The sequence below is a fragment of the Psammomys obesus genome, unplaced genomic scaffold (genome assembly GCF_907164565.1).
Source record: "Psammomys obesus unplaced genomic scaffold, mPsaObe1.curated_primary_1811, whole genome shotgun sequence".
Taxonomy (NCBI): domain Eukaryota; kingdom Metazoa; phylum Chordata; class Mammalia; order Rodentia; family Muridae; genus Psammomys; species Psammomys obesus.
Genome location: NW_026588368.1, coordinates 5,610,199 through 5,635,431, shown reverse-complemented (window position 1 = coordinate 5,635,431; position 25,233 = coordinate 5,610,199). Strand labels below are relative to the sequence as shown.

Sequence of the window (25,233 nt, the reverse complement as noted above, 5' to 3'; positions counted from 1 at the left end):
AGGAAGGAAGGAAGGAAGGAAGGAAGGAAGGAAGGAAGGAAGGAAGGGAGGGAGGGAGGGAGGGAGGGAGGGAGGGAAGGTGAGGGAGAAAGAGAGAAAGAAAGAAAGGGAGAGAGAAAGAAAAAGAGAAAGGGAAGAAGAAAGAAAGGAAAGAGAAAGAAAGGAGAGAGAAAGGAAAGAGAAAAAGGAAAGGGAGAGAAAGAGAGAGGAGAGAAAGGAAGGAAGGAAAGAGAAGGAATGAGAGAGAGAGAGAAAGGAAGGACTATGATTTTATTTTACGTGCAGGAGTGTTTGCCTGCATGTATGTAAGTCCACCCATGCATACCTGATGCCTGCAGAGTTCAGAAGACACATCTGATTCTCTGGAATTAGAGGTACAAGAGGCTTTGAGCTGCCATGTGGGAGTTAGGAATTGAACCCAGGACCTCTAGAAGAGCAGCCAGTGCTCTAAGCTGTTGACCATCTTCCCATCCCCAAAGATTTTATTTGCATGGTGTGTGCATGTGTGCAAGCAAGTGTGTGTCTATGTGCATGCATCGCCACGCCCGGCTGCAGCGCTTGCTCTTAACTGTTAAGCCAGCTCTCCAATCCCATTCTCCTCCTTAGACTCCCATTTTCTCTATGGGACATGCATATGTGTCCCATTACCACCAAGTCATCTATGTCTGTCTGTTTTGTGGTTGTTGTTTCCCCTTTTTGGTTGTTTGAGGCAGGATCACATGTAGTTGGACATGGGCTCCCTTTGGGACTTACTTTTCTTGAACTCTTGATTCCCCTGGCTGCATCTCCCAAACACTGGGATCACAGGAGCATGTGAGCGCACCTGGCTAAGTCACCATAGTCTATCCTGCTGGTACAGTCTCCCACCTCTGATGATGGATAAACAGCCTGAGGAGCTGGGCCTGTCTATTTTATGGCACTTGGATCCACTTCGTCCTTGTTCTCTGGGGTCCCAGCATATCGGCTCTTTCCCAGCACTGACCTATGGCTGATTTCACAGGGCCTCATTAAGGATGCGGAAGCTGCAGACAGCAGCAGCATGGGGTCCTATGAGGCTGAGCTCACAGTTCTGTGGGTCATTCTGCATGTCAGGGAGAGTAAGCGGGAGGGAGGCAGAAGGCAGCTGGGGGTAATTGCTTTTGAACACAGCACCTCGAAGGAGGCCTTGGCTAGAAGCAGCTACCTCTGTAGTGAAGGCGCTTGAAAGCTGGTGTAGTCCAGGCAGCGCCCTGGGTGGAATGAGCACCGACACCTCTGTGCTACAAGCTCACGGAGCGTGGGCTGTACACACTGCCCCATCATCCCTGGTAGAGAAGCCTGCGCTATGAGTTTAGAAGCCCACCTCGGTACATGCCCAAGAAGCCCTCAGCACGTGCGGTCTTCATCAGGCAATCCGTCCTAGAAGCAGAGGCCAGAAAGGAAGTTAGTGGTGATCAAATGTGCCTCTTTTCCTTCCTGGGCACACCTCAGTTGGCCTTGCCCCCCCCCCCCCCCAGATCCCTCCTTGAAGAAGCAAACGAGCTCTCGGGTCCTTTCCAGGGACCTCCCTGCCTTCACTTCTCCCACCAATACCTACATTCCTTTATACACATCCTTCCCCTGCTGGTTCTGCAGTCGGGTCTTGGCAAGGTCGATGGGAAACACGCAGGTCACCCCCACGAGTCCTGCCACACCTCCATTGATGAGTTTTGCAGTGATGCTAGGTCATAGGGAGGAGAGAGAGAGTAGTAGTGTGTGAGAGAGAGTTCCTGGCTACACAGGTTTGGTAGGGGATGAGAGCAGGCTCAGACAGAGAAAATCAGGGATGGCAACTACGGGCTTCCAGCTGACCAGAGTGCCCTCTGCTCAGGACCTCCCCGACCCAGCTGTCAGCTCCTGTCCTGCCTTCCACACAGGCTAGGAACCTCTTCCCAAGAAGCCCATGCTTACCCACACTACCCATAGCAAAGAGTTCACTAAGCTAAAATGCTGCAGCCTGCTGGGAGATGGCAGGCCTTAGCTTGACCTTCAAAGATGTCCTCCAGAGCTGCCACCAAGGTTGGCTCTCCATCCTCTCACCCTTGGAGGCCTGTGAGGAAGTGTTCAAACAAGTTCCAACTCTATTTCCAGTTTACATGGCAAAAGTACGTGGTGCAAATGAATCTTGGCGAGGTTGTTGACTCGGGCAAGTCTCCTCAGTTCTCTGAAACTTCAGTCCCCTCATCTGAGGGATTGTGTGAGGACCAAGTAAATGAACATCAGGTAAATGGCAGCTATTGTCAAGGATGAGACAGCTTCCAGGCTAGAGAGATGGCTCGTTGGTTAAGAGCATGTGTTGCTTTTGCAGAGCACCCAGTTCCGAGTCCCAGCACCCCATGGCAGCTCACAACCACACGTAATTCCAATTCCAGCAGACCTGACCTCGTTTTTGACCTTTCTAGGTACCAGGAATGTACATATATTATACAGGCAAACATTCACACACATAAAATAAATCTAAACAAATATTTAAAGGATAAAAATGCCCTGACTGTGAGCATGCATGCTTTTTAGCAAGAGATAACCAGGATGAATAAGCAGTATATTATTTACCCTAACCTCTGTCAATACTTGCTTTAGGAAGCATGGCTCATCTTCTTGGTTAAGAATAGGAGTCTGGGAACAGAAAACAAAGCTTCCTCAGACTCCTTGGAAAATAGTAAAATGTCCTTATCTTTCAGGCCAGAGGCAGACATGAAGAAAATATTTGAGACAGGCTAGCTGGAAGCAGTAAAAGTAGGCAACAGTGAGTTTCTCTACAAAGAAACCTAAATAAAAAAGAAACTGGAAAAAAAAAAAGAGAGAGAGAATCATGGCTTAAACTTCCCTGCAGAGATGTGTCAACGCATTTGAAAACAATCCTGCAGGGGAGGGGAGTTTAAAAGGGGTCTCATGTAGTCCAGCCTGGCCTCCAGCTTACTGGAGGTAAGGTAGCCAAGGCTATCCTTAAACCAACCCCAGAGCCTCTGCCTCTCAGAGCTGGCATGTGGGCAGATACAACTATGCCCAACTTGCACATTGCATTATTGGAGGAGGGGTCTGCTCGTTTATCTGGGGAAATACACATTTGGGGTGATGGGTCTCATTTGCTCTTGCCAGTCATTCAGCCTGCTATTCTCATAATCTAGAACTGCCACTGACCAGCTGCTACCATAGAAACCCTTTTTCAACCCAGCTGTCCCCCCAACCTACCTCAGGTCCTGGCTGGACATCCTGCAGGCGGTCAAGCACGGCAGCTCCCGGGACGCAGGCTGTGCGGGCCTCACAGGCAGCTGCTGTTGAGGCCAGTGGAGAAGGAAGAAGGGTGTCTTGACTCAAGCCCTCCAGAGAGCTGACAGGACACAGGAATCCTCATGCCCCTGCACGTTCCATGTCCTTCCTTCCTACACCTTTTGGAAATGTGCATCCGGACAGAAATCCTTGTTTGGATTTTGATCAGAAAAGAAAGGAGGGTGAGAGCAGAAGCCATCCCAAGGCTTCTGAGGAAGGCCTGGGAGTGGAGACATGGGCTCTGAAGAGATTTTTATCAGGAGTCCCTCTCACAGTAGACGAGGGCTGCAAGGCTTGAGATGTTCTCAAGCATGTTTGTTTGTTTACTTGAAAATGTAGAGAATGAAGAGACACGAGACAGGGACTTGGACTTGCCAAAGAGCCTACACTGGCCTTCAGGCTCCCTATTGACATGAGAGTGGGGTCTCTTTCCTCTATTCTCCTTGCTTTTCCTAAGGCTGCCAAGCAAGTCTTAGTCATCTCTAAGTATTTTTCTTCTGGGGAAGGAGGGAGAGGGAAAGGATGAGGAAAGTGACTCTCTTGGAGATGTTAATCATGTCAGCCATATATATATATATATATATATATATCACACATACATATTATTGGGGGAGTATGGGAGTGTGGGAGATGGCTTGGTGGTTAGGAGCACCTGCTCTTCCAGAGGACCCAGCTTCACTTTTCAGCACTCACATGGCAGCCCACAGCTGGTCTGTAACTCCAGTTTTAGGAAGCCTCATGCAACCTTCTGACCTTTGCAGGCACCAATGTGGTGCACATACATACATATAGGCAATACACCCACAAACGTAAAATGAGTATGGGAAGAAAAAACTCTTTAAGGGTAATATTGTCAAGTCTGATTACAGTTCTAGAGCACAGTGCTAGTGAAGATCCAACTAAGAGCTCCTCTCTCAGGGACTTAAATTCCAGGGACAACAGATAATATGCAGGAAAGCCCAAAGAGCCTAGAGCCTAGAGAGAAAGGACTACTATGAAGAATACAGCGCCTAGTACCTGTTGTCCCAGCACCTGGAAGTCTGAGGCAGGAGGGCCTCATACACTTCAGGGTCGGCGAGAAACTCTGACCCATACAGGGAAGATGGAAAGAGATGGAGGAAGTCACCTGGCTTTGACCTCAGCCCCCTAACCCATCCCCACCATACAGGAGAGAGATAGAGGGGGTGGATTTAGAAGGGAAAAGCCCTCTGACTACATTGTCCGTAAGGTCTGAGCAGGGTTTCACTAGGCAGGATCTCAGGAGGGCACACAGGTGTGAGGACCAGGCAGAGGCTCCAGGGGTGGCGCGTGGCTCACATCAATGTAGCTTGTGCCTGGGCCCTGGATTTCCTCCCCAGCCCTGCCAAGAAAAAAAACAAAACAAAAGCACTCTGGGTAAACGCCACCCTGGACTGACTAGTGAGCTCAAGAGAGAGCTGTAAGGCCAGTAAAGCCAAGTCATAAATGGAGGTGGGGGAGGGGGGTCACTGAGCATAGGGTTTCATGACAGACCCATGCCATCTGCTATGAGAAGAGACAAAGCCAAGCAGAAGATACCAGGATTACAGTCTGTAACTCCCTGGTGGGCCAGAGCTGGTGGTGGGCGAAGCTCAAGGGGCTGCCAGCGTGGGACTTGATCTGTTGGCCAAACAGAAAGCCAGTCTACAGGAAGGACAGAAGAGTAAGCACACTGAGAGGGGGCCCAATGGGGCCATTCCTACTTCAGGCACTCCTGTGGCAGGCTCTTAACTTTGCTGTTTGTTTGGCACCGGGGACTGTTCTATCAGTGAGCCTGATTTTACTTGTGATTTTGAGACAGGATCTTGCTAAGTTTGCCCAGGCTGGCCAGGAACAACTTATAAAATCCTGTTGCCTCAGCCTCCCCTTTAGATTGCTAGCCTTAACGGTGTCCATCCTTGCTCCAAGCTCATAATCAAATGCCAGCCAAATGGATTCTGGGACACTCAGCTCACCTCATTGCATATCTTGAATTTCAGTTAAAAATTTATTATTAGCTAGGCGTGGTGGCAGGCGCCTTTAGCCCTGTGCTCGGGAGGCAGAGGCAGGCGGATCTCTGAGTTCAAGGCCAGCTTGGTTTACAGAGTAAGTTCCAGGACAGCCAGGGCTTGTTACAGAGAAACTGGTCTTGAAAAACCAGAATATAAAAATATTATGCAGGTTTCATTTATGGTGTGTGTGGAGGGCAGAGGACAAGCCCCAGAGGTAGTTCTCACTACTCACTATGAGAGGTTGCTGGGCTTGTGTGGCAACCACCTTCACTCATGGAGCCACCCTAGCAGACCATGGACTGGTTCATTTATCTACTTATTTACCTACCTACCTACCTACCTACCATCTTTCTTTCTGTCCCCCCCCCCCCAAGACAGCATTTCTCTGTGTGTAGCCCTGGCTGTCCTAGAATTACTCTGTAGATCAGGCTGGCCTGATCTCACAAAAGATCTGCCTGCTTCTGCCTCCCAAGTCTGGGATTAAAGGCGTGTACCACCACCACCAGGCTCTGCTTCACTTTTTTCAAGACAGGGTTTCTCCCTGTAGTCCTGGCTATCCTGGAACTCACTCTTTGGACCAGGCTGGCCTCAATCTGACTGCCTCTGCCTTCTGAATGCTGGGATAAAAGGTGCGTATCACCGCTTTGATTTTGAGACAGTCTCACTACGTAGCCCAGGCTAGCCTCCAACCAACCTGTGTCAGTCCCCTTTCCTTGGACTCCTAGGTCCTGAAAGTACAGGCTTGTGTGAACACAACTGGGAAAGGACACTGAGGTGCACCCCCAGCCCACCTTCCTATCTTTAATTCCTTGCTGGTCTGTGCTTGTGGGAAGTTGTTTCCTGTGGAGGCCAGGAAAAGGCAATGGAGCCCCTGAAGCTGGAAGTGACGAGGTTATGAGCCACCTGTCAAGTGTGTTGTCCTCTGCAAAAACAACACGAACTCTTAACCACTGAGCCACGTCTCAGCTCCTATCTTGCTTTATATGTGTGTGTATACAATTACATATTTATATGAGTGTTTTGCTCATGTTTTTACACTACATATCTGGTGCCAGAGAAGGCCACAAGATGGTGCTAGATTTTCTGAGACTCCATTTACAGTTGTAAGCTGCCATGTGAATGCTGGGAATTGAACCTGGGTCCTCTGGAAGAGTAGCCAGTGCTCTTAGTCGCTGAGCATCTCTCCAGCAATGGACTCGACACAGCCTCTACTCCCACCCTGTCTGGGAGAAGGCAGGTCCAGGCTGCAGAGTCCTCATCCTGGTCAGGAGCCTGTTCCTGCCAACTTTTTCAAAAAGCCAGAATCTTGGGACACTTGGTGGCAAAATGTCATATTAAACTGCCAGACATTCTTTGAGATGGTAAGTTGTCATGAAACATACAAATCCCAAGTAGCTACTTCAGAAGTACAGAACTTAACTTTTTGCTATGAAGTAAGGGTAAAGGAAATGGACACACAACAGCCCTTTGGACCACGTTCCTGGCATTTCTAGAGCAAAATTAAATGACAGAAATCAGTGTTCCTTGGCAATGGGAATGGGCACAATCGAGATAAGTCAGAGAACAAAGGAACACGCTGAACCGGGGCATTCCACAGCAACTCTGCAGCATTTGCTGATGAGGGCTTTTCTCACCCTGCAAATCCTAGCTCCGGGTTCCCTTTTGCAAACTCAAGCATTCAAAGGGCACGACTTCACAAGTCCCTGCCATAGGTTCTATTTTATAAACTAGTGTGTATGTGTGCCGTTTGTATGTGCACCACGTGTCCATGGAGCCTAAAACAGGTGATGGGATCCCTGGAACCAGACGCAGATGGTGAACTACTCATGTAGATGTTAGGGACCGAACCCAGGTCCTTTCCGAAAGCAACAAGGCTCTTATCATTGACCCTTTTCTTTTGTACCACACAGAAAATAAAATAAATAAAAATTCAAAAATTAAATTTATTACTTTTTAAATATAGCCAGGCATGTTCCACCCTCCCCGAACCCCTCACAGGGTTTCTTCTCTGTGTAGCCCTGGCTGTCCTGGAACTGTCTTTGTAGACCAGGCTTGGCCTCAAACTCACAAAGATTCAGCTGCCTGTCTCCTCGATTAATCCTCCACTGGGGTTAAAGTTGTGTACCACACCACCACGGTTTTAAAGGAATCTTATCAGGAAATCCTAAACTTGGCAACAGGGCCCCTTCTACCCAGTCCTTCAGGCAATCTACTGAATGCCTGCAGGGTGATGGTCAGTGTTCCAGGCAGCTGGCTTGTGGCTGGCTGACAAAGTAAGATCACTTTACCTTCAAAGAATTTAGGTTTTACTGGTTCCAACTTTGAAAGGACAGGGCTGGCAGACCGGCTCGGCGGGAGTCCGTGGGCCTCATGGGCAGGAGGCCTTGTCTTCCGTCTTGAGTGCTGGGGAAGAGTTTGGTAACTGGGGCAGTGCTTGCCTCATTCCCCACCAGGGATCACAAAGCAGCATCTTAGGCTCCTTCTTTTTGTTGTGGTGGTGGTGGTGATGGTTTCCTTGTGTACCCCTGGCTGTTCTGGACTCGCTTTGTAGACCAGGCTGGCCTCGAACTCACAGAGATCTGCCTGCCTCTGCTGGGATGAAAGGCAGTGCCTTCTAATGAACAATTTGCTCTATTTTAGCTGGCTTTATGAAGTCATTAACTAGGGTCCTTAACAAAAACTCAGATCCCATTTTACAGTGATAACTGGTTAGTGTTGAAAAGAGCCAGAGCTGAGGAAGGACACTGAGACATCTTGCTGGCCCTGCTTTTTCTTCTGATTTAACTATTTCTGCACTAATTTGCATCAATCGTAAACTTTCAAGGGACCAGGAGAAAACCAGTTACTTCATCACCAATGGAAAAATGCTGCCCACACCTGGACAGATGGCTCTCTGCAGGCCAAGGCGTGGGGTGCACATGGCGGAGGGGGAAGACGGACCCCACATGCATAAGGATGTATAAGGATGGTAAAAATGTGTATGCACACATACAATAGATAAACATGACAATCAAAACCCAGGGGAGGGAGAGATGGGTCAGCGGTTTCCAGAGGTCCCGAGTTCAATTCCAAGCACCCACATGGTGGCTCACAACCATTTATACTGGGATCTGATGTCCTCTTCTGGCGTGCAGGTGTACATGCAGCTATACATTAACTAAATAAATCTTAAGAACAAACAGAACATCAACCAAAACCAAACAAAAAACAAAACCCTCCTCCAAGTGTCATCACCTCAGAGGGGTTCAGTGTTATGGCCCAGGTCCATCCTCAAGGGCGGGGAGCAGCTCTTGATGGATGCGCTAATGCTTAGGGCAGGTTCCTGCTCCCACCCCACCTTGCCCACTGCCTGCCCCCTTTTCTGCTCTCCATCAGCTCACGACAGCTTCTTCAGGGGATGAGCCTAACCCTAACCCTACTAGTACACGCTGGCAATGTGCCCAGGATGCACTTTGCTCCCAGATCAGCAATAAATTACAAACTGTTGTTTGGGAGTCAGTGATACCTCAATGTGACCTCCTCTCAGAAGTGTTCATATATGCATGATGTGTGCACACATGTGCATGTTTTAAAGACATAAACATGTGCATGTTTATGTAGCCCCGTCCCAGAACATGCTATACAGACCCAGTGGGCCTTGAACTCAGAGACCCCCTTGCCTCTCTGCCTCTGCTGAGGTTAAAGGCATGTACCATTATATGAGCTAATGCTCCTCCTCCTCTTTTTTTTTTTTTTGAGACACGGTTTCTTCGTGTAGCCCTGTTCATCCTGCAATTAACTCTGTAGACCAGGCTGTCCTGTGACGGAGAGCCTGCCTGTTTCCCAAGCACTGGGATTAAAGCCGTGGGCCACCACCACCCAGAGCTTTTGTTTTTAAGCCCACAAATGCAACCACCACCTTTAACTTGCAGTTGATGTTAGCACAAGACATACAGCCTTGAGCTGCTTTCTTCACACTGAGAACCAGGGCTGTTTCCTCCTACTAGCAGGGCACATGGGTCTCCCAGGGCTAAGCCCCTCCTACCAGAGTGGCCATTAACTCTGTCTTAACTCACTACCCAGGAAGTACCCCACTTCCCAGGGTGCTCTTGGGATGCCAGAGACTTCCTCTTACCACTGCTTGCAGTGGGTGATGTGAAAAGCCCTGTCCCTAAGGCCTCCTTGCCTTTCTACCAACTCTATGCTTGACATGGACAGACAAGACAACTCTTACCAGCTTTCAGGAAGGACCTTCTTTCTGCCTTCTCTGGAGTAAAGGACAGAGGCTGGGTTTCCGGTGAGCTGTGGGCAGAGCTGGCTTACAATGCTGTCTGCAGGAGCTGCTTTGTCCTTGGGGTTTATCAGAGTGCAGTCCCTCCCCCCTGCTGCAGCTCTCACGTGGGCAGAGGTGCCAAGCAGGATGTTACTAAGTCCTCCTTCGCTGCAGTATTAGCCTTGACACACTGCACTTTGCAGTGGGTTTGGACTGAACTCCAGAGGCCACGCACCAGGCCAGAGCTCCCATTGCCTGGCTGGAAACACAGCTGAGCAGCAGCTTGACTAAGACAGCTGCAGGGCAGGTGGGGACGCCCCATCATGCAGACGTCAGCAAGGTGTGCCAGCAGGTAGTAATCACTACAATGTCTACACTTCTGTGAAGTCTCAACCGCCTTGTCAGTGCGCTGAATGCCCTGGGACACGTGTGAGGGTGGGGTCAGCATGGGCTCTCAGCATGCTCATCTCTGGCTAGGTGAGTGTGGCTGTTGACATTAACCACAAGCAACGCCTGCAGGTGGGGATGTTGTATATAAGGGTCATTTCACCCGTGCTGTGATCGCTCATATGTGCATACACTTTCCCCCTGAGATAGGATCTCACTGTGTAGCCTAGCTGGCCTGGAAACCCACTATGTAGACCAAGCTGGTCTCAAACTCACAATCCCCATGCCTCAGTCTCCAGAGTGCTGGGATGACAGTCACACACTACTGCACCTGGCTAGTACTCTCCTTTTGCAAGTGTGTAGATGGAACTCCCACATTCTGTATGTATATGCCATGCTGGGCAAATACTCCACTATGAAGCTACATAAAAGTCTCATGCAATTTTAATTGCAGGCAAATGTTTTTGTTGCTCTTGCAAAGAACCAGAGTTCAGTTTCCAGCACCCACATGACAGTTTGCAATCATCTGTAAATTCAGTTTCAGGGAATTTAAAGCTCTCTTCTGACCCCTGTGGGCACTAGGCAACGACATGGTACATACAAAGTCAAAATACTCATACACACAAAAGAAAAACAAAGCTGGGTATGGTGGCACATGCCTTTAATCCCAGCACTCAGGGAGGCAGGGGCAGTCGAATCGCTGAGTTTGAGACCAGCCTGATCTACAATTCAAGTCCAGGACAGTCAAGAGAAACCTTGCCCCCCCCCCCCAAGAAAAAAACAAACTAAAACTAAAATAACAACAAAAACAATTACAGAATTGAGTATTGGTGGTTTTCATCTGTAATCCCAGGACTTGAAACCTCAGCCTTCAAGTCCTGTGATTACACAAATTCAAGGCAAGCCCTCACTGCAGAGTGAACCCAGAGCCCCAAAACAAAAAAAGGAGGGTTGGGATGTAGTTCAATTGGTACCTGCCTAGGACGCATTAAATCCAATCAATCCCCAGAGCAGAGCAATCAGAAATGTGGAAGACCAGAAGTTCAAGAGTGTATCTGGCTAGCAAGCAAATTCTAAACTAGCCAGGGATTCCTGAGACTCTGTCTCAAATGAACAAATAAAAACAAACTGGTGTGACATCATAGGCCAGGAAGGGCCCATAGGAGCTGAAAGCCAGGGCAGAAGGGAGCTTCAGCTTTGGTTTGCAACAGCTAAAGGCAAAAGCACATCAAAGTTAGAGGTGCATATATGACCTCTCTTTAAGCAACTTTCTAGGGAGGGCCTGCTTGCCTCAAGAATGGCTCTGCAAGATCCCAAGCTAGCTGGAAAGCAGTATTGCCACCTCTCAGGCCCAATGTGATGTTACCAGGATACCCTGATGACACAGGGACACAGTCAAGGTTTCCAAACACTGTCTGGCAGGTTTACAACCTCAATGCACGACGAAAACCAATCTCTTTAAGGCAGGGCATCAGGTAGGCAAACCAATCTCTTTAAGGCAGGGCATCAGGCAGGCAGGTTTTGTACAGCCCAGAAACCATTAAAAGGCAGCCTAGACTGGCAGGAGCTTACTAGTCTATTGACTAAAACACAGCAGCAGCTGATGGATTGTCAGCCAGCACAATCCATCAAGTCCAGCACTGTCAGGACTACAGTGGGCAGGGAAGGTCTTATTTGTCAGGGTAACAGTTTCAAACCCTTGAGGCGCAGAGAAAATGGGAAGCTAAGCTGGACTGAGACCCATAAAAGCAGCAAGTGGCCTGGAGCAGTGAGGACAATAAGGGAGTTCCTCAGCTTTACTGTCTTCCCAGGTGTGGAATAGAGGTCACCTGTTCCCATCACTCCTCATTTTCCATAGTTCTTCAAAAGAAGACATGGTGAGATTCAGCTCAGAAAGGTGTAACAGCCTAGAACTGAAATTTGAAGCCAGGCCCTTCCTCTAGGGGGGGTGCTCGTAAACTGAGGCACGTGAGAGGTGTATCACATCAGGGAGCAGGGTCCTTCATGGCTTATCAGACCGAAAGGAGGAGGAGGAGGAAGAGCCTGCACTTTAACCAGTTCCTAAGTGATGCTCACTTGTCCACTGCAGGTCCCCACCTGACAGTTACAACAGGTCACACCTGGCCTATGTCCAAGTCAAATGGTGCAGACACACCAAGAGCCACCCTGCTTCAAGTAACAAGCGGGAACAAAACCACTCATCACCTTCAGCTCTGGCTGAACAATGGGCCTTCCAGCTCTCTGCTGTAGGCCAGTTTTCTCCACTCTTCTCCCCTCATTGCTAACTCTGAAAAAAGGAAGATAGTCTCTTCCTTTGTATTCTGAATAAGCAGGCAAGGTCCCAGGCAGATGCTGCCTATCAGTCCGCAATGCTCTATCATGTGGATTCAACAACTGCACCAAATGAATTGGGGGGTGGGGTGGGAACTCTGTGCGGAGTACGTACATTTTCTCTTGTGCACTGTTAGTGCACAAGAACACTACAGCTCAACAACTATTTACAGACTTTTACAAGAAACCTGCAGGTGACAATACACAGGAAGATGTGCATAGATGACATACAGACCCAATCCCAGGTCACACAGGCACCTGCAACCAATCCCTGAGGATGCCAAGGGCAACTGTACTTACAGCTTGGACAGGAGTCACGCCACACCTGTTTTTGGTACACTCCAGGCCAGGCTGTGCTGGATCTTGTCTTTGCCTTCCTACAAAGACTTAACTCCTTCCCATAGTGAAAACTCTGGATACCACCTGAGGAACTAGCTTCACTGCTTCGAACAACTCAGCCCAGCTTTAAATAGCTAGACTAGGGCAACTGGTCCTATGCAGTCAGGAATGAGCAAGTTGTGGTTTTCCACTCCTCAAATGGTCTCAAGACACCTGAATTAAAATTCATGTCATGGAGGCAGAGGGGCAGGGACTCCAGCACACAATAGCTCAATCTGGGCACTTCCCAGCTGCCTTCTTGGCTGCTACTGCAGTTCATTTTGCACTGAAAGCTTTTGCTAAAACTGTCTCAGGAAACTAGAGAAGTGAGCCCTGTGGGCACAAAGGAGACTGAAACAAACGCACAGACACTGTCCTTTCAAAAGCTCAAGGAACTGAATCCAGGGCAACAGATCAGCAAGGCCAAGCTACCAGAGCGAGGTGGGGGGTGAGGACAGTGAGGTCTGCCCAGGGAGGCAGCTGCAGCATGGGTGCTCAGAGCTCAACCACCTCTGGCTGAGCTGGAAGGATTTCCAAACACCCAGGAGAAAAGAGCCCACAGCCTTCCTGCCAAAGAAACCACTTGCATAACAACAGCAGGGCATAGGCCATTCCCTTTCCAGAAGTTTCCACCTGGATATTTTCCCAACTGCTAGTGATACCTTCAGGGAGAGAGTTAGAGCAAAGCTGCTCAAGACAGAGACTGCTTGTAAGAAGGTACCTTTCTTCCTGACTGGGACACCAGAGACAAGATGATCTCTGAGGAGCTGTACCTTCAGTATCTCTAATAGCCACATGGAGGGGTCCACAGGCAGTTTACAGCTTCTTCTCTTCCCTACTTTCTACTTGGGCTTTTCTGTTTGTTCCAGTTTTAACAAGGAAGCTCACAGCACAGGATCTTCCATGTTACCTGCTAGACCAAAACTGCTATCCAGAAACAATTCCCAAGAGGCTGATTAACTGCCTGGTCTAGGAGTTTTAAAACCAAGCTGAAAAGTGGAAGAGATTTTTGGTTGCATACAGATTTAGCATTGGTTGTTTGGTCAAAATGTATGTAGGACAGGTGCTTTTTTTGAGATGGGGGCATGGTGTATCGTAAGCTATGTAGACAAAGACTCCACTTCGGGGGCTGGGACTTGGGTGTCACACACAGCACACATCTGCTAGGTTTGTTCTGTTTTTAACTGACGTACGTGAGGGCCCTGCCTGTATGCTATGTGCAGTGTGGAGGTTAGAACTGGGCACTGGATCTCTGAGAACCGAATTCCAGGCAGTGTGAGTTTCCACCTGAGTGCTAGGAGAGAAGTACTTCTAATCCTGAGCCTGAGCCATTCCTCCAGCCCCAGAGCTTAACTCTTAGTAATCTCTTTGTTAAGGAATTCTGTGATAGCGGGGCCTTGGCGTTTCTACTTTGTCAAGGAACAGCAGTGCGCACGAGGAAGCAGCTGTCAGTGCGCTAAAGCCAGTGATGCAGCTGGGCTGGGTTTCTATGAAGCTAGCACAGGGGGCTGAAAGCCAGGGTCTTGCCATCGCACTCTAAGGCAAAAGATCACCAGAGAATGTGACCAACATAATGCAGACCTCGGTTTCCTAATGGTTTTCATCCTAAAGCTTACTTTGATCCAGAAATTATTACATAGACATGTAACCACAGTAGAAAATAAACATAGCATATTTTATAGAAGAAATGTCACCTTTCTCCTGTAAATGGCTGCATGATTGTCCCGTAGTCTTCAGAGTTCTGGGATTGTAGGTGGGCACATGTATAATTGAATTTTTATGGAATGAGTACTAGTTACAGGTCCCATAAGAATATAAGCATGGAGCTGGAGAGAAGGCTCAGTGGTTAAAAGCACTGTTTGCTCTTCCAAAGGACCCGGGTTCAACTCCCAGGACATGGCAGCTCACAACCATCTGTAACTCAAGTTCCAGGTGGTCTGACACCCTCACACCAACGCACACGAATAAATTATTATTAAAAAAAAAAAAAAAAAAAAAAAAAAAAAAAAAAAAAAGCCAGAAGCCTTGCTTTAAGATTACAGCTGATGAAAAGAACCAGGAAGTGTCTCGGGAACTAGACCTAAAAGCAACTGGGCTAGCCTAAGCTTCCTTGGGCTTGTAGCTCCCTCTTCTCAATACCTGGAACTTGGATGGCTGCCCACCAAAGGCACCGCAAGGAGAGCAGCCAATGCCAAACATGGGCATCTCCAGAGGGAAGAGGGTTAGCCGCACCAGCCATGTACTGTAGCTGGGTGAAGGTAAAGGCCCGAGGTGGGTGCCACAAACTAGCTGCGATGGGTTTCGTCCCGCTCATGGTGGAGACTGCACCACTGTGCAGACCCTGACCTCTAAGTGAGACGAAGACGGATGCTTTCATGTGGTAGCACTGGGCCTCACTTAACCTCTGTTGAAACAGGAGTCTGCCTTGATGATAAAAGTGACACATGAACACACACCAGGCACATACATCAAAGCCTTGCTAATTTAACAATGTACTTTATACAAAATAACCAGTACATATGGAAATAAATCTACAAGATCTCCAAAGATCAAAAAAGCTTTTAAAAAAGTTCTTTCAAGAAACTATCCAACACACAGTATCAAACTAACTATTGAGGTAATTGTCGCTCTCAGTGAAACAGCAGGGAACCAGCAGACCATGACACAATATATACAATATAAAAATAAATACCATCCCCCCTTCCAGCCCTGGCCCTGACAGTTCATAGGGCATTCTTTTTCCTAGCAGGTCAATGACTTACACTGTGTGCAGATTGGTGGAGCATGGCTGGGGACCCCAGCAGCTGTTCACGCATCAAATGAGAGGTACCCCTTGCCCAGAGAAGTGAAGGGGCTGTAAGAGGCTATAGTATGAGATGGAGGGAGGCAGCACTTCAAGAAATTACTCAATATCCATACAGCTGTCCCCATGGAACTCCAAGGGGGACTAGGGAATAAGAGCAGCCAACTTAAGCCTAACCAGGAGAAGGCTCATTGTCACACCTCACCTAGCGAGTATGTTTGGCCCAAGACGACCAACAGAGAAAGACCAAGAGCTTAGCACCAAGGCAAAGCTTGGCTCAGCCTCACTGAGATTGGGAATGCAACCTGTCTTTTCAAAGTGAAGGTCTACCTCAGCTCCTAAGGCTCTACAGAGCTCAGTGCACTGCAACAGAAAAAGGTAGGCCAGTGCTTTCTCACCAAGTGAGAACCAACATCTGTCACGTTTATACTTCTTGCGGTCTTTTGTTTGTTGTTTTAATTGAGTCTAAGTTTTGGCCTGGATCTAGACTAAGCAGACCTTGAACTCAGATCTATCTTCCGGCCTCTGCCTCCTGGGATTAAAAGCCTTTGCCACCATGCTGGGCCCTCATTTGAACTAAAGCACTGCTATAAATTAATAGGGAAAAAATGCCTCTGCATGTGGCCACGGAGGGAACTGTAAAGAACGCCAGAAGACCAAATGACGTTATCTGAAACGCCTGAGGATTTTGACCTCGGGTTTAAGACTCTGGTTTAAGCCTTCCCGTGAAATTTCAAGTTTCTTTTTTGGTTGTTGGTGGTAACTAGGGATTGAAACTAGGGCCTCAAGTATGCTGCACAAATGCTCTACCACAGAGCTATACCCTAATTTTGAGACAGTGTCTGACTAAGTTGCTCTGAACTTGTGATCCTCCAGCCCCAGCCTTTGAAAAACCGGGATTACAGGCCCATAACAGCAGACCGGTCTCAGGTCTGTTTTATTTTGTACTTCTGGGGATTGAACACAGGACCCTCTACCTGCTGGGCAAGTACTCCACCACAGACCTACAACCCCAGGACCCCAGTCAGTTCTTAAGAGCAATTTATCATTCAGTCTGACCAAGTGATAAGACTTGGAAGTCTTGTTGGTAGTAAACCTGGTGCGAACCACATCTGAGATATCTGTGTGTTTCAGACTACATTTAACATGCATACTTTTTGATTCCAGTAGAAGTTAACATAAATAACAACCATACAGTAAACTAATGCCATTGGATGACACCACCACATGGCCAGGTAAGAGGAAGGCTTGAGCAATTGAGAAGTCTCACTGAGCTGAGGGATGAAGAGAGTAGGTCTTACAGGTTTTCTGTAGACAATTTACGGACTAGCATTTGAGGTTTACACTTTGAGAGCAGCTGGCCTGGGCCTAGGCTCAGTGTGAACTGAGAAGCAGTTCACAGGCTCAGACAGGTGCACCACCAGATCACCCCAAAACCTATCTGGCTCAGAAGGCAGAGTGGCTGCACCTCTATTCTTAAGAGATAGTACAGAAAGTTACATGAACAACTGCGTATTTTATCCTAGTCACATTTTTCTAAGGTAAGGAATTTTTGCTAACAGCTCCTGTTATTTTTTACTTTTTTTTTTTTTTTTAAATAAGAAAAGGATCTCACAGTGGGGCTGGAGTTTGGGGACAAAGACACATACCCATAAGCCTTCTAAAAGGGTCTACTTTTCTTTGTTCTAGGCCGTAAAGGTCCTAAGTTCTGACTAAGTCTGGTAAAGCTAAGTCTAACCTTAAATTAAAGAGTACTTCCAATTATGCACAGCTGTGTCCTCTGAGGGACCACTGAGAGTCAGCATACTGTCAAGGTCACAGTGACCGATGGGTACAGGTCCCAGTTCAAGAGTGAATCTTTTAAGACACCTTTACACACTTCTTTCTAATCATTCCATCTCGCGTAGCCACCATCTCCCTACTGAAGAAGACTGCAATTATTTGCATCTGCTTAACACACGTGGAAGAGAAGTGCTGGAAGAAGAAAGGTAAAAATAAAAGATCTTGTCTGCGTTTGAGTGGGTGAGGGGCTCACAAAGCTCACCATCGTGTTCTGGCTGCTCCAGGACACCTAGCATTTCAAAGACCAATAAAGTTGGGGTCAGACCAGGGAAGGAGGTATTAGGTGCGTAAGCACTAAAGCACCACCAAATCTCCACAGCACACAATAGGCTCTTCTTTCAGTGTTAGAACAGTAAGTAGTTCCATTTCCTGTTTAATTTCCTCCATAAACCAAGAAGGGATAAAGGAACTCACCAATTCTTCGTCCCCAGTATTGTTCACAGCATTTCTTTTTTTATGTTTTTTGTTTTTTTTTTTTTTTTTGAGACAGGGTTTTTCTATGTAGCCTTGGCTGTCCTGGACTCACTTTGTAGACCAGGCTGGCTTCAAACTCACAAACTCACCTGCCTCTGCTTCCCAGAGTCCTGGGATTACAGGCATGCACCACTGCACCCAGCTCGTTCACAGCATTTCCTTAGGAACAGTTAACAGGTGAAATGGGGAGGTGGAAGCAGCTTAGCAACCTCCAGTCTTAGCGCCTTCAGAGAGGCCTAATGGTTGCGGTATTCCGAGTGAAATGTACAGGCTCCACCATTAGTGGCAGACACAGAATCTGTATTAGCTGGCTAAGTTGGCTTATACAGTCCCAGCAGACCAAGATGCACCCAACAATTCTACCTCATTACTCTTCTAAACTGGATTGCAGGTGTCAGGCTTCTGATTCAGCTCACGTGGAAAGAAAACTTCCTATGTGTGGCATACCTGGGAGGCGCCGTCTGGTCCTCCTCAGCAACACCACCAGGTTAGTGAGCAGTCACTTCCATTAGGAAAGCAGGTGTCTTAGGGCCCAGTGATCTCTGCAACCTGGACTACTGTTTCCAGTTTCTTTCCCTTCCCTCCTCACACATTTGGCAGACGAGTCTGCCTTTCCTGAGGAAGATGGAACTGGAGGGAAGCTTTCCATTGACGCTTTCCCACACTTAAACTTCTAAGAAACTAGGACAGAGTAGTATTTTATGGAGATCTCTATTACCCCAAAGCATATTTTAAAATTAGATCCTTTTACAAAGACTTGCAACTCCAGGGCATTTCCCTTGGTTTATTCTGTGTGGGATATTCAAGAATTTAAACAAAGGTCCTAACTTTGGTGACATCTCAGCTAAAATAAAATACAGAAGTCTAAAGTAGGGAGAATCCAGTGTAATTAATTTCTAATCCATAGTAATGTAATTTAATACTGTAAAATTGTTCCCTATCATAGACATAATAATTTGCAAGACCTAGCCCTTGACAGCTTTAAATCAACATGACTGCGTCTACTATGATTCACTTAAACTGAATAAAAACTATACATACTGAAGTAGTCCTAAATTCAAATTTAAATCTATACGATATACTTTCCTTTTTCAAACCTGTGCAATTTCTTTATTGAGACTAACATACATAACAAACCTGAGTAGTCACTTTCACAAAACGTGATTTGTGCTAGAAAGCGTGTGATGGCTTCTAGATCACAGGCCTTTAGGCCCATGAAGAAGCCACTTTATTTTCTAGTAAGTAAAACACTCTATAGAGCCCAAATTCCTGGTTTACAACTATGTGGTAGAGATGGCAGAAAAATCAGGAAGGGCCATGCATTCCCAAATCTAGAACTAGGGCCACCAGAGTGTAAGCAGCCTGTCCAATGGCTGAAACACCCAGTAGGCCACATGACAGCACCTTCCACCAAACTGAGAAGCGAATGCTGAGAAGGACAAGCAGTCTCTGAGGCTGGCTGGAAAGGAGGCTACTAGGAAAACAAGTCAGTGGCCGAAACCCCCTGGGCCTCTTTTCCAAGTTCCATAAGCATTCAGTGTGACCTGACTGTACAAAGACAGGGACTGATCCAGTACTGTGTGCCTGCCGCAGCTGGGAAGGGCTCCCAGCTCCATGTGCCCACCTGACTGTCCCACTCTATATACAATACCACACACACACACACACACACACACACACACAGGCAACATGAAGCTTCTGTAAACTGGACCCAGCTCCAAAAACATTAATACTACAAGTAGTCCCTCCCCAAATAGATACCTGAGATTAGCTGCTCATTAGAGTTTAAAAGCACCACTCCAGCCTCACACGCACCCTCTACCCAAGTTTAGAGTGATTTTCCCTGAACAAGAGTCTTGGGGATTAGAGAAGTCGGCAAGAACTCCAGGTACACTTGCTCTTGTTAAGCATGTGGGCTGTGTGGGCGATTCCAGCCACGGCCCTGTCAGTCTCTCAAGAGCGTGCACCTAAGGCTTAGGCAGGTCCTCTGAGGATGGCTTCATTCACAGCAGAGATGGAGCAGATGGCAGAACAGAGATGTACAACAGTCACTCCTCCAAGTCCTCCAAGGCCTGCCTGCCTGCCTGTCTTCGCGGGCAGCTGTCATTTCCTTGGGCTCATTTCCTCCTTGGACTAGCTCTGAAAGTAACAAAAATTAAATCACATCAATTGACTAACAATGGGTTCAGGTTGCAGTTAGGTTAGGGTTTAACTGAGTACCTCAAAAAACGTACTCAGGCCGCCTATACTACTAGTTTCCCCCTAGAGGCTGGCCTGAGTCCTGAATCTCCAATTTGTACTTAGGCCACAGTGCTTAGTAGTTGGAAAGAAAGAAACTAAAAATACCAAATGTAGTTGTGCACATTTTTAAACTTAGCACTTGGGAAATGGAGGCAGGAGGACCAGAAGTTTAAAGTCACATACTGAATTTGAAGTGGCTTAGGCCACATGAGATCCTCCTCAAAAACAAACAAAAATCAACTACCAAACAAAATATTTCCCCACCCCCACGAAAGCTATGCATAACTCAGGAATAATCAAAGTACTCAGCTAGGACTCAGTAGTCCCCTTGGTTCTATTCCCCAGCATCATAATACCCACGAACAAAAGAAACTGTTGAGGCTGTATGAAAAACAAACAATCCCAGGTCTCGGAAAAATGAGGTCAGGTACAGGTTCAATATTCTTTATTCCAATACTGAAAGCGCAAGTTTTTCATTTAAGATAAGGTCTCCTTGGGCCTGGCAGTTAGGAGCACTGGCTGCTCTTCCAGAGCACCAGGGTTTCAATTTCCAGCACCCACTTGACGACTCACAGGTCTGTAACTCACTCTGTAAACCAGGTTGGCCTCAAACTCAGAGATCTGCCTGCCTCTGGCTCTTCAGTTCTGGGATTAAAGGCATTCACCACTGTCTGGCTAATCCAAAATTTTTTTAAAGATTTTTTTAAAAAGATTTTTTTCATATTTATTTATTTGCATGTACACCTGCATTCCAGAAGAGGGCATCAGATCCCACTATAAATGGTTGTGAGCTACTCATGTAGTTGCTGGGAACTGAACTCTGGACCTCTGGAAGAATAGGCAGTGCTCTTAACTACTGAGCAATCTCTCCAGCCCTAATCCAAAACTTTTTAAGCCTAGAATAGAACAAGAAAAAAAGTCACATTCTGTAGCATTTTGGGCTTCAGGTTTTCAAGTTAAGTATATCATATAGTAAAGTGCATCCAAATACCCCAACATCTAGAAACCTGAAGTATCCTGGGGCCCAAGGTACCCAACTTGCATGAGTTTGAAAATTCTCTAGTTTTCAGTAATTCTTACCTGATCCAGAGGAAGTGTCGGGGGCTTATGTGGTGGCAACTGTTCTGGTGATGCTGCAGGTACCGGGGTCTTTGGGAATAAAGACTGTGACTGGATTGGATGCATGTGCATTCTATAGCCAGAAGAAAAGAACAGTTAAGAGTTAATGAGGACCTACTAAGAGAGCAGATACTTCAATACTGAAGACACTGCTGTAATTAGCAAGGTGGTAAATGTGGGAGCATCGATACTGGGACGAAACGGCAAGACCCTAAACCAAACACATTACAGCCAACACAGAAACCAATGAACAAACATAGCATTGGGAATACTCTCCTTGGAGAACTGGGCCGAACTCTGAGAAACAAGACAATAGTATTAAAGATTTGTATATAGAGACTTAAACAAATACCACAAACAAATAAAAATAAATACCCAAGCCTTAACTGGAAAACTGGACTATGGAGCAGGAAGAAATCTAAAGAGCAAAAGCAAATCTCTGCAAGACATGGAGGAATTTAAGGACATGATGGTGACCACCATGCTTTTTCTTGAGTGTGGTACTTCTACTTTGAGAGTGTTGCTAGGAAGTATGCTGATACTTAGGTGATACACACCAAGGAACTTAGGGCTGCAGCGGAAGCTCCATTGGCAAAATAAAGCAACAAAACAGAAGCAGCTAGTTACTTAGAGATGTGCAGAACCAGTAGGCAAGCAGAGAGTGGTAGTGTGCTTGGGAGGCAGCGGCTGGTGGGTCTCTGAGTTGGGCCAGCCTGGCCTACATATGAAGCCCCAGGTCACCCAGAGTTACACAGTACGACTCTGCCTCAAAAACAAAAGCATGCTGACATCTTGGTGCACACCCTTACCCCAGCATTTGGGGGGCAGAGGCAAGCGGATCTCTATGAGGTAGGAGGCCATCCTGGTATACACTCAGAGTTCCAGGACAGCCAGAAGCACGTAATAGAAGGTCCCTGTTTCAAAAAAAACAAAAACAAAAACAAAAACAAAACACCCAACACACAACCAAACAACACGCCACCCCCTCCCCAAAAATGACAACAGTAGCCAAAATGTAAAATGTGAAAGCGACTGAATGTGGCACACACATGTAAGTCCCAGCACTAGGAAGGCCGAGGCAGGAAAAAGGAGTTTCATGCAGACTGGGCTACTGGGCGAACATCTGTCTCAGACAGATACGAACAATGGTGGGACACAGTTTTTAAATTGAATGGTACAATGATTGGGCTTTATAGTCTTTGAAATAACTTTACTAGACTATATTTTTAAGACAATTATATGTGGTTCAGTCAGACCTTGAACTTGGTTATGTAGCAGAGGATGACCTTCTTTTCTGAGACAGGCTCTTATTATCATGTAGGCCCCTAGCTGACCTCAAAATCAGGGATCCTCCTGCCTGCGTGATTAAGGCTGTGCACTACCACAACTGGCTGACCTTGAACTCTTGATCTTGTCTCAGACTTCCAAGTGCTAGGACTATAGTTTGAACCCCCAACCTGGATTATCTTTTATACTATTAATTTGGGTTTTTCCTGTGAATTACAACTTTGGGTAGCAGGTATTCACGTTAATAAGTTTCTTTTTCCCCTTTTGAATTTTCAAGACAAGGTTTCTCTGTTTAATGGCCCTGGCTATTCTGGAACTAGCTGTGTAGACCAGGCGACTCAGATCTGCCTACCTCTGCCTCAGAGTGATTGGGACTAAAAGCAAGCAACTACCCACCTGGTTCCTTACAGGTTTCTAAGAAAGGTATCACTAACTCTTCCTAAGAACAGCATTTATTTGTTGTGCTTCTGGACTGTTTGTTTTTATTTACTAATAGGGGAGGAATGAGAGCAAAATGTCACCGTACATACTCAGGCTTCCTAGGGCAGACGCTCTTTACCCTCGGTCAGCGTCCAGTCAACCAGGCGGCGGTGTTAACCGATCTCTGCCCACAGCTTCCAAACTACAGTTACTACTATGCAACATCAACCTCTTTCCTTAACAGGCCAGGCATGGTGGTGCACACTATAGTCCTGGGCTGAGGGAGGTCTCCTGAGGGTTTGGGGCCAGCATGGGCTATACTGTGAGCCCTGGTTTCAAAACAAACAAACAAACAAACAAACAAGAAAACCCAAAAACTAACCCCCTCCAATCTTTTCTATTTTTTTAAAAATAACAACAACCCCAATCATTTGAATACTAATTAAGGAAAAATAAGTTCTGGAGTTAGTTATCTACCACTACAAAAAGAATGAATCCAAGTGTTGACTCATTTTCACCAGGGGAAAGAAATGGCAAAGACGAAACTATGATCTATTCTCCATCAAGTCTGTCACTCAGATGTGTGTCACTTATCTTCACTCCTAAAGCCACTTTGATTTTTTTTCAGAGAAACCCAATGCAGCCTTACCCTGATGGTCTGTGCACTTCTTGAAAGGATCCCCTTATTCCACTTCCAGAGCCTGTCTGCTCCATCACTGCAGCCTGAACGTGACCAAAGTCGTCGTCCTGACAGCGGTAGAGAGGGCCCTCTGCAGAGAGGCCATTGGGCTGAGTGGCCACTTGATGGGGAGGTGGATGGGCAGCTACAGGGGATGGGTATGCCCTGGGCTGAAAATGACTGGCTGGACGCTGAGGAGTGTATGGAGACCCTGTCTGCAGCATTACACCGTGGGGAGGAAAAGCCGGTGAGCCGAAAGTCATTCCTGAATTCAGAGGTGGCGGTGGTGTTCCATAAAGATAGTCACTGGCGGACAGTGAGCTCTGCCGCTTCGTAGCTGCATTATGGTTGTCCAGATCTAAAAATTCTTTGGGACTCTCTGGCCTATCCACAGATTCATCTATCTTCTCTTCCTCTGGACCAGAATTCTGTCCATCAGATGGAACAACTTTAGCAGCCACTGTATCCATTTGAGTTGGAGAAGCTAAGGCAGCATTTAGTGTCTCACAACCTTGCAGGCTAGGCAAGGCATTCTTATCTGCGAAGAGGGGGCGTGGAGGATGACTCCCTGCGGCTCCACTTGGGCTTCTCTGGGAAGGGAGAGATCTCTGCCAATCAGAAAAGCCCTGTGGGCAGGTATAATAAGGAGTCCGCTGATAAGGGTGGTAGGAGGACTGAGAAGATGGCTGATAGGAATACCTCATTCCCTGTTGGGGGCGATACCGGGGAAAGAGTCCAGGATGAGAACTATTAGGCTGGAAACTCCTGGGAGAGAAGGGCTGAGGCTGGGATCCTGGGGACTTTCCTCCCACCACAGAGCCTAAGCCTTGCAGACTTGGGTTCGTATGGTAATGTGTAGCTGAATTAGAGTATTCTAGGCCAGGCATGTACAAAGGAGAAAAGTGGTTCACAGTGCCTGCCATCAAACTGGGATCTGTGCAAGGAGGTGTAGTTGCATTCTGTCCTGTACATGGCATGGTTTCCTGCAATGTTTTACCCCTGGAGCAGAGTGGCTTTTCTGAACCACAGCCACCAAGGCCCTTCCCCTCTGATCTACAAGGAGATGCTTCACCAACAACCCCATTTTCAGGTAGAGTCCCCCTGTCTGCAACTATGGAGAGGTCTCTCAAACAGCCTTGCACAGCTGGGCTGCTGTAGCTGTTGTCCAAAGGCCAGGTGTTCTTGCTCTTTGATGGTTTGTAAGTGTCTGCAGTGTCTGCAGCATCACTTTTGACTTCTGCGTCCTCTGTTTCCCTCTCTTCTGGAGAGCTTTGCTTGGAACAGCTGGCTTGCAGGGGAGGCACTGAGTGAGGTAGCTGCTTGAGGTATACCCCCTCTGAAGCACAAATGCTTGCTGCTTTCTCTTCAAGTCCAGACAAAGGCTCTGCTGGGGAGGGAGGAGAAAAAAAACAAAACAAAACAGTAAATCGGTAGTTGAAATGACAACATCAATGGACCGAGTAATGGAAAGCAGGCAGATGAATAGGGTCAAGGCTGAGATGACATTCGGCAATTTAAACAGCACACCACCTTTTATAGGCAGAACACTGCACCTCTAAGATACCAAAAAAACAGATGACTGGGTCTCTATGTTATCACAGTCACTCTAGAAAGATGGCAAGAGATAACCTGCCAGTACAGACCTGCAGGTAGAGGAATCTGAAATATGTAGGAGAATGTGGTCCTTTTCCAGAAGAAAACATTCAAAATTATGATCTAGTAT

The 25,233-nt window shown here is 47.1% G+C and overlaps 2 protein-coding genes across 7 annotated transcripts in view; both read right to left on the bottom strand.

The window, feature by feature from the left end:
- Slc25a18 (solute carrier family 25 member 18) overlaps positions 1–12,796 on the bottom strand; it is a 20,808-nt gene extending 8,012 nt beyond the window's left edge. Inside the window, exons 1-6 of one of the 6 annotated variants that reach the window (XM_055604126.1) lie at positions 12,568–12,796; positions 9,511–9,578; positions 7,586–7,700; positions 3,211–3,407; positions 1,577–1,699; positions 1,343–1,398 (exon numbers count right to left, since the gene is read on the bottom strand). In XM_055604126.1, coding sequence (XP_055460101.1) covers positions 1,343–1,398; positions 1,577–1,699; positions 3,211–3,230 — 199 coding nt within the window. In that variant the 5' untranslated portion in view covers positions 3,231–3,407; positions 7,586–7,700; positions 9,511–9,578; positions 12,568–12,796. Of the gene's footprint in view, positions 1–1,342; positions 1,399–1,576; positions 1,700–3,210; positions 3,438–7,585; positions 7,701–9,510; positions 9,579–12,567 lie in introns of all 6 variants that reach the window. The other 5 variants (XM_055604127.1, XM_055604130.1, XM_055604125.1 and 2 more) reach the window with 5 other exon arrangements.
- Positions 12,797–18,705: 5,909 nt separating this feature from the next.
- Positions 18,706–25,233, bottom strand: part of LOC129674300 (chromatin remodeling regulator CECR2) — a 101,130-nt gene continuing 94,602 nt past the window's right edge. Inside the window, exons 17-19 of the mRNA XM_055604208.1 lie at positions 23,481–24,897; positions 21,086–21,197; positions 18,706–19,903 (exon numbers count right to left, since the gene is read on the bottom strand). Coding sequence (XP_055460183.1) covers positions 19,898–19,903; positions 21,086–21,197; positions 23,481–24,897 — 1,535 coding nt within the window. The 3' untranslated portion in view covers positions 18,706–19,897. The remainder of the gene's footprint in view (positions 19,904–21,085; positions 21,198–23,480; positions 24,898–25,233) is intronic.